General features: G+C 58.2%; 1 protein-coding gene across 1 annotated transcript in view; it reads right to left on the bottom strand.

Moving 5' to 3' along the window:
- The window catches only part of KCNG2 (potassium voltage-gated channel modifier subfamily G member 2), a gene marked incomplete at its 5' end in the record, with an annotated part of 28,323 nt that extends 19,131 nt beyond the window's left edge, over positions 1 to 9,192 (bottom strand). Inside the window, one exon of the mRNA XM_024754820.1 lies at positions 9,055 to 9,192. Coding sequence (XP_024610588.1) covers positions 9,055 to 9,192 — 138 coding nt within the window. The remainder of the gene's footprint in view (positions 1 to 9,054) is intronic.

Below are 9,192 nucleotides of genomic sequence, written 5' to 3' on the forward strand. Positions count from 1 at the left end.
TGGGACGAATTGGGAGATTGGGATTGACATGTATACACTGATGTGTATAAAATAGATAAATAATAAGAACCTGCTGTGTAAAAAATAAATAAAATTCAAAAAAAAAGAAAACATACAAATGGCAAATAAGCACGTGAAAACATGCTCCACATCATATGTCATCAGGGAAATGCAAGGTAAAACAACAATGAGACACCACTCCACACCTATTAGCATGGGAGACACCACTCCACACCTATTAGCATGGCCAAAACCCAGAGCACTGACAGCATGAAAGGCTGGCGAGGATGTGGAGCTACAGGAACGCTCATCACTGCTGGCGGGAACGCAAAAATGGTGCAGCCACTTCGGAAGACATTTTGGGGCTTCCTTAAAAAACTAAACATAGTTTTACCAGACGATCCGGCAATCGCACTCCTTGGTATTTATCCAGAGGAAACGAAAACTCATGTTCACACAAAAACCTGCACAGAGATGCGTACAGCAGCTTTATTCATGACTGCCAAATGGAAGCAACCAAAGGATGTCCTTCAGTGATGAATAAACTATGGTGCATTCAGACAATGGAACATTATTCAAGGCCAAAAAGAAATGAGCTACCAAGCCATGAAAAAAAGATGCAGAAACCTTAAATGCATATTACTAAGTCAAAAAAGCCAATCTGAAGAGGATTTCAACTATAGGACCTTCTGGAAAAGGCAAAACTATGGAGAAAGTAAAAAGATCAGCGGTGCCAGGGCCTGGGGAAGGGGAGGGAGGGATGCATACGGTGGGGGGCGGGGTGCACAGAGGATTTTTAGGGCAGTGGAACGATTCTGTGTGATGCTATTATGGTGGATTCATGTCATTTTACATTTGTCCAAACCCACAGAACGTACACTACCCAGAATGACGCTCATGTAAGCCCTGGGCTTTAAGTGATTATGACGTGTCAGCGTAGGTTCATCATTTGTAACAAACGTCCACGCTCTGGGGATGCTGATGCTGGGAGACGCTGTGCATCTGGGGGTGGGGGGTGCAGGGGGCATATGGGAAATCTCTGTACCTTCCTCTCAATTTTGCTGTGAACTTTAAACTGCTCTAAAAAAATTGTCTTTAAAAAACAAAAAGAGTCTCGTAGCTTCTATTCTAGGCATTTGAGCACAAGTCTTTTTTTCCCCTCAGACTAAAGCACAAATTCAAAACAAAAATCCCCTGTTTTTCCTGCCAAATTTACATGGAAAGTAGAGGGAAGTGTCCTGAGCTCCATGTTTATCCCTTGGCACATCTGGCTTGGTTTCCAGTGCCTCTAAGAGCCTCGTAAGAGGGTCTCCCTTGAAAACAGGCAGTGGTCCCTCCAACGTGGCGGTCAATGACTGCTAGGGGCCTTGGACTACAATTCTGGGTGGCGTGGTGGGGACATGGTGGGGGGAGAAGGGACACGTCAGGGGGAGGGGCCGAAGCCTCGCCTTTCTCAGCAGCCTTGGAGCCATCATCCTCATTTTACGGAAGAGAACGACGATCAGGGTTAGCACCTGACCCAGGAACGTCTGGCTCTCAGATGAGGTTCTGCCCACAGCAGAATATCTGCCACCACATTTTGGTGGTTCCTGGATCAGATCTTTGCAAACAAGAAAATAAACCAGCCAAACCTGTTATCCGTTTTCAGTGGTCCTGGGAGCCTCTGTTCCCAGCTCAGTCCCTGGGGGCCCTGGGGTCACAAGGGCCCTCCCTGCAGCCCCAGGGCAGCTGTGCCAGCAGAGGCCGCTGGCCGGTTTCCATCCTTCCTTTTTCCTTTCAGCTCCACTGGGCCCTGTGGCCACCAGGTCAGGACAGCACCACCAGTCCGTTCGCATGCGTGTGACGATGGGACACAGAGGGTCACGGGCCGCGTTTCCACAGGGAAGCCACCTTCCCCTGCTGGGTGGGGACCGGAGCCTCCTGGGACGAGGTGGAGGTCACGTGCAGCCCCAGTGCCCAGCGGATGCTGGTGGGAGAGCCCCATGGTCCGGCCCTGTGGCAGCGGCCCGAGTGCAGCATTCTTACGCGTCGTGGACGGGAGGCGCTCTGCCAGGAGCTGGGAAGAAGCCCAGGCTCAGGGGCTCCTCTGCCGCTGGCGCAGTCCGTTAGTGCTGCTGCCGGGGCTGAAACAACACATGTTCGTCCTTCGCAGCTCTGGGGCCAGACGCGTGGGGTCCAGGCAGAATCGGTGTCTGCTGAGGACCTGCTCCTGGTACGTGGACGCACCTTCTCACTGTGTCCTCACGTGGCGAAGGGGCAGGGGAGCTCTGCGGTCTCTGTTACGGGGACACTAATCCCATCGCGAGGGCTCCACCCTCATGACCTCGTCGCCCCCAGAGGCCTCCCGGCCCCGGCACGCTGGGCGTTAGGATTCAGCATGTGAATCTGGGGGACATGACATTCAGCCGGTAGCACTCTGCACCCCACCACCGCCAGTTCATGTCCTTCTCCCCTGCACTCCATCCAACAGCCCCCAAAGTCTAAATCACTTCAGCATCAACTCCAGAGTCTAAGGCCTGACATCATCCGAGGCAGGCCGGGGGCGGGTGGTGGGGGACTCCAGGCCGAATCATCGGAGGCAAAATCCCTCCAGCTGTGAGCCTGTGACCAGACGGTGCCGTGCTTCCACACACCACGGTGGGCCAGGGGTCCCACAGGCGAGAACCAAGGAGAGACAGCCCGCTGCGCTGGTTCCGTTTGTTTCTCCCGGGAACCCTGACTGACACAGCTCGGAAGCAGCAAAGCTCTCACCCCAGCTCCAGGCTGGCAAACTCGACGTGTGTGTCTGTGCCCACACGCAGCAGAAGCTCTGTCACCAGCTTCCGATGCTGTTGCCAAATGTCTTAGTGAATTCAATACTTGAAGTCCCAGTCATGAAATCCATAACTAATTATGTGGGTCTTGATTTAATCATATGAGCTTAAAGGAAAAAATCGACTCGCAAGCCAAACACCAGCCTCCGTGGAAAGGAAGTGCTGGCTCTGAGCGCAGCCTGCGCGAGGACGGGCTGTTCCCCCCAGGCCGGTTCGCAGCCCGTCCCGACGCAGCCAAGCTCTGCACTGTCTCCAGGCAACGACGGCCGCCACCGCATGAAGGAATCTGCGAGCTGTTTGCTGAAACAGAGGCTCCTGTCCCATCCTCCCAGCAGCTCCAAAGGCCTGTCCTCAGCATCTGATGGCTGGGCAGGCGCCATGGCGTGACTTCCAGCACGGGGAGGGCCCCGATGGCACGACCTGTCCCCGTGGTCACCTAACCACGCCCGACAGCCTTAGGAGGATGGATTACCCTGCAGCAATCGTGGGCTCGGGGATGGTCTGGTGCCCGATGGGGGGTGGGGTGGGGAGGGCTGGAGAAACACTCTATCTCCTTCACAGAGCCCCCAGTAACCTAGGAGTGAGGCCAGAGGCCCACTGGAGCCCCGAGGCAGTGGGTCGGGGACCTCGCCTCCCGTCTGGCTTGGGGCTCCCAAAGCGACTTGTAGGTGGGGTCTGGGGTCAGCCTTGGAGCTGGGGCTGCCTCGCCGTCCGCAGGAGCTGGGGGGCGTCCCTCCAGCACTGGCCCCCCGCCTCACCTCACCGGGTCGGGGGGCACAGACCCCTCTCTCTCCTTCTGAGCCTGGCATTAAAACTTCTGCTCGCGTGCCAAGGGGAGACGGGGGGCATCTTGGGGTGGTGACCGCTGTGATCGTTTCTCCCAGGAACCAGGCAGTGCGTTAGCTCAGAATGCACTCTTGGGGTCAGAGGAGTCACGGTAACTTTCTGTGGCCACGGTGTTTAGGGGTTTGGTATTACTCATCTTCATCTCTGCAGACAAGGTGGGGCTGCCGAGCAGACAGCCCTGAGGCCTGGCCACGAGACCCGCTGGATGCCAGGGAGCCTTTCCTTCCCGCATGGATGGTCCCGCCGTGGACCAGACACTGGGGACTGAGCCCACTCCGCGGGGACCTCCTGGGGCAGGACAGAGCGGGTCCCGCATGCACGCCCCCAACCCCTGCCCCTGGGTCCTGCAGGCGGAGGCAAGAGCAGCCATGGCTCCAGAAGTCTGGGGGGAACACTGGTGCAGCAGTGGGGGGGCCCCCGCTCCTTCTTCGTGCTCCTGACCCGGTAAACACCCGAGACGCCACAGCAACGCTCCTAAGAGCTGTTGCCAACACACAGTGAACGCTGTGCTAAGATAACTCAGGGTTGGCGTGCGTTCCACGGGGCTTCCAGGTGGCGGTCTCCTCTTCTCTCGCTGGCCAGCTTCTCGCCCTGCAAACACCTGTCTTCATCTCCAAAGCAAAACCAGCGTCCGGGCCTGGAGATTTTGCATGGACAACTCCAATGTCACCTGGGGTTTCGAACCCTCGGAAGCCCTCAGACAGGGGCGGGATCCTTACGTCTGCCGGGCCTGAGGTTATGAACACGACACGGAAGGGTGAGGACAGGCGTCCACGAGGGCAGAGCTGAGCGCTGGAAGGGGCTCCTGGCTGAGACCTCAGTGCAGGAGGGAGACAGTTCCCTGGCAGCGCCGGCGTGGCCCCGACCGGGGCAGGGACCTGGGGACACGCAGCAGGAGTCTCGCCCTCGGGTGTTTTCATGACGGTGGTCGGCCACATAATGCCTGGAAGACGTCCACGTCCTGGTCCTCAGGCCCATGGCTGCGTCGCCTCTGATGGCAGAAGGGACTATGGAGGGTGGGATGACGGCGAGGCTGGAGCCGGGAGCAACCTGCTTACGGGGCCAGCGTCGTCACAGCGTCCTTCCAGCCCATCACGAGGAGGGGACGGTGGTGGGAGAGGAGAACCAGGTGACGTGCTGGGAGGACAGAGGAGGGGCCGAGGGATGAGGGAAGGGGACAGGTCCCCCGGAGCCTCCACAGGAACCAGCCCTGGACGTGAGGCCCGGGTCCCACCGGGACCTCAAGGGCGAGTCGTGCCGTTTCATGAGGCAGTTCGTGGTGGTTTATTTCACGGCAGCAGGGGACATACGCAGTCCACGGCGGAGCCGGAGCCATCAAGGCCCCACCGCGAACAAGGAGCAGGCCTAACTGCTCACCGTGTCACCTTCAGAACGGCAGGAGCCAGAGGACGGGCCGTGAGGGTCCCGCGGGTCCCACCCCGAGGCCGAGCCCAGCCCTGGGCTGCCCCACAGACGTTCCTGGGGACCTGGCCCCCACCCGCGCACTGACCTGGACACCGAACGGCCATGGAGTCGGAGGGGCGGCTCTGCCCGGGGCGCCCCCCAAACCTCGACGGGGGCACAAGAGGCAGCAAGGAGTCCCGGTGTGGCTGTGGGCCCTGTGGCCTTTCCTGCTGCAGCCATGCCGGGTCTGCCCGGCCCGGGGCTGCCCTGCTCTCGCTAAGCGTGGGGGGAGGGGGGTCCTGGGACCCGCCTGGCCGAGGGTCCTCAGGGCCTCCTGAGTCGGTCGGACGCACCGGAGCCCCAGCTGCTTTGACTTGGGACGGGCTGCGCCCTGCGGATCACTGCGGCCCCCACCCGGCCCGTCCACACTCCGACTCCACGGATCTGATGGCTCTAAGTGCCTCATATGAGTGGAATCAGACAGGATTTGTCCTACTGAACTGTCAGTTGGCTTGTTTCATTCGGCAAAACGTCCTCAAGATTCGTCCCGCGGGTATGCTTTTACCATCCTTCTTCCTATAAACCGTGAAAAGCAGAGACCTAGGTCTCACTCAGTTACAATGCGTGAGAGCAAATTCTGGACGGAGCCACCACCGGGCACAGGGACTACCAGGGCACCGAGGAGACACAGGGGACACAGCAAGAGCCTGGATTCTAGGGGAGGGCGGACCGCAGGGACGCCCACCCCCAAGCACACGGTGCCTGCGCGGCCTCAGGGGCACAGGGACTTTGCACAGCTCTGCCCGCCACCCTCGGGCTCAGGCCACGTCACCAGCCAGAGGGGACCTGGACGTCTGGCTGCAGAGTCTGTCCTGGGGCCAAGACAAGAAGGCAAAGGGAGCTGGTCCCTGTGCCCAAAGGCCGCGTCCTGGCCACACTGGAGCCGGGGGCTGGGATTTCTATGCAGTGGGGGCCTCCTTCCAGCCCAGGCGGGGGCCTGGCCACTCAAGGGGTATTTCATGGATTGGCAGCAGGAATCAACTTTCCTCTGAGTCCCTGAATAATGGAGGATAATAATCTTTTTTCTCCCTTGATGCTTTTCTGCACCTACACACAAAAATAACCACCAATGCCAGTGCTGCCAGAGATGACAAGAGATGTCACCAGACAGACTAATGACAAGGGAGCCGTACCAGCTCACCCCTGATTCTTCATGACGCTCCCTGCTCCCCCAAGATCGTTTTTCAGGAGGGAATTGGGTGCATTTAAATGGAGTGCTAACTAGAACGTGGGTGCATTGGGGAAGCATCCCTGCTTGTCACTGATGGAGGATGAGGACCTCAGGCCCACGGAGCTGTCGGTGCTGTGCCTCTCAGAGGATGCTTTCTGGAGCCTTCAAGAGAAGACGTGAAATCTCACAAAGAAGTTCTTTAGCCACTTAATTAAATCAGAGATCACACAGAGATAATACTTCAGCCTTGTGACTTTCAAGCTAAGTTCTACTGGAGGGCTTCCCCGGTGGCGCAGTGGTTAAGAATCCGCCTGCCAGTGCAGGAGACACAGGTTCAATCCCTGGTCCGGGAAGATCCCACATGCCGCAGAGCAACTAAGCCCGTGCGCCACAACTACTGAGCCTGCGCTCTAGAGCCCGTGCTGCGCTACAAGAGAAGCCACTGCAATGAGAAGCCTGTGCACCGCAATGAAGAGTAGCCCCTGCTCGTGGCAACTACGGAAAGCCCATGTGCAGCAACGAAGACCCAATACAGCCAATAAATAAGTAAATAAAATAAAATAAAAATTTCTACTGGCAAAACCCCAACAAACAAGAAAATAATGAAGGATTCCATGCCCTCCATCCCTGATGCCTCGTGCCTGGAAACTTCCGTGGTCGGACCGTCAAGGGTGCAGCTGCAGGGGACAGCAGGGAGGCTCCCCGCAAACGTAAACACAGAATCACCACAGAATCCAGCTAGTGCACTCCTGGGATAAACCCCAAAGAGCCGAGAGCAGGGACTCACCAGATGTTTGTGCCGTGTCCACGGCAGCGTTATTGCCGACAGCAAAAGGAGGAAGCGCCCCACGTGTCCACGGGCGGATGACGGATGAACAAAGTGAGGCGATACATACGCGGGAGTGTTACTCAGCCCCTAAACAGGAAGGGGTCTGACACCTGCTGCATCACGGATGCACCCAGAGGACACTGTGCTCAGTGAAACAAGACAGTCACAGAAAGATGCTGCCTGTGTGAGTCCACTTAAATGAGCCCCTGAAGTAGCTGAATCCACAGAGGCAGAAGGTACAGGCTGGGTTCCAGGGGCTGGGGAGTTAGTGTTTAATGGGGACAAAGTTTCAGTTTGGGAAGATGAAGATTTCTAGGGACAGAGGGTGGTGATGATTGCCCAGCTCTGTGGACGTACTTGATGCCACTGAACTGCACATAAAAATGGCTAAGATGGTGGATTTTATGGGTTTTTTTTTTACCACACACACACAGTTGATGAAACATAAAACTTCTTCCTTCCTGTGGCAGTGACAGCACCTACTGTGTGCAGTGGGCCGGGGCTTCGTAAGCACCCCTCACGAGCACAAGGCCACACTCACCATGTGCTCACCGACACTGGGGTCCTTACTTCCTAATCTGACGACTGGTTTGGTGAGACGGCACCCGGGTGGTGTGAAGCAGTGTTTCTGGAAATGGGGAAGAGGTGGGTGACGGATGTGAATGGTGGGTGACGTGGGGACCAGATGACGCCTAGAGGATTCTCAGGGTCAGCTCGACCTCCGGTGACGCTGTCATTGGTTGACATAGGGAACTTCTGTTCCCTGATCCCTGTGGAAGTGATTTCCCCCCTCGGATTGTATGGAGTTACTGCTACTGAGGAAGTCCAAACATGTCGAGTGTCTTTACAAGCAGAATCCCCAGCTGGGGCCTGATTAAGACAACTGGAAATGACAGCTCAGGAGTCAGACACCCAAACGATGAAGGAGAAGCCAAACCAATTTCCTAAAATTTACATTTAAATCTAATCTGCAATCAGGATCCCCAGGCTCGTGGTCAAGACCGCTCACAGCTAATGTTCCAGGAGAACAGAGCTCCGTGTCTCTGAATAATGAGCTGGCGGCAGCGGGCGAGCTCGGGCTCTACCCCGGACTGCGGAGGGGCTCTGACCGAGAGGCTGACATGAGCTCTGCCCTGCTCTGCCTGGGGCCGTGGGGTTCAAGTCCGAGCCTCTGCCACCCCTGGAAGCTGGAGCTGGGGAGGTTAAGGCAGGACGCCCCTGCCACCCCGTGAGAAAACACAGGCAATGCTTTGAGGGCAACACGAAGCCACATCCTTCAAATACCGCAGCACCTCCTCTCGTCTAAGCCCGACCCGCACGACACCCACTCAGGCCTTCCCCGAGTGTTTCCGAGACATTCCGTAACGCTGCTGAGCTCCGGGTGACATCCTGACCCCAGGATGTCACTTCTGCCCACTGCCGCACGGGACAACAGAGGGGGCAGGAACAAGCCCCAGCGCCTCCACAAAGCCGGCCCTGGGTGTGCCAGAGCTGGGCGCCTGGAAGAATTCAGAGGTCCTGTCCCTGTGGTCCAGGACGACGGGACTTGAGTTTAGGACACAGCACTCTCTAGACTGGGTGTTTTAACTCCAAGCTGTCCAAGCCTCAAGGCCTGGCCGTCAGAGCGGTTCAGCGAGAAGGCCCGCTGGCCCGGCAGCCTCGCCGAGTTCTTGCAATCGGCTGGAATTCGGAGCCTCTGCAGGCAGCGCAGCGGGCGGCCTGAGGGGGCAGCCGCGCCGGGGGCTCACTCCCAGCGAACCTGCCCTGGGCGGGTGCAGGGGGGCCCAGGGCCTGCAGTTTCAGCGACCAACGGGGTCGCGGGGCCTAAGACCACCACCCAGAGGGCGCCCCACGGCCCAGCTGCCGCCGCCCCTCCCCAGTTCCGTCCCAGCCGCCCCCAGCCCTGCCCGGCCCAGTCGCCCCGGCCCCGCGCTCCCCCTCTCCTCCTCGGCGCGGATGTCGGGCATGGTGCTGAGGCAGAGGCCGACCGCCGTGACGGCCACGAAGGCCACGGACACGCAGGCGAAGAGCTTGCCGGCCGGGCCCGAGCGCGGGTCGTCCAGCACGTC

The sequence above is a fragment of the Neophocaena asiaeorientalis genome, unplaced genomic scaffold (assembly GCF_003031525.2).
Source record: "Neophocaena asiaeorientalis asiaeorientalis breed wild unplaced genomic scaffold, Neophocaena_asiaeorientalis_V1.1 scaffold124, whole genome shotgun sequence".
Lineage (NCBI taxonomy): Eukaryota > Metazoa > Chordata > Mammalia > Artiodactyla > Phocoenidae > Neophocaena > Neophocaena asiaeorientalis.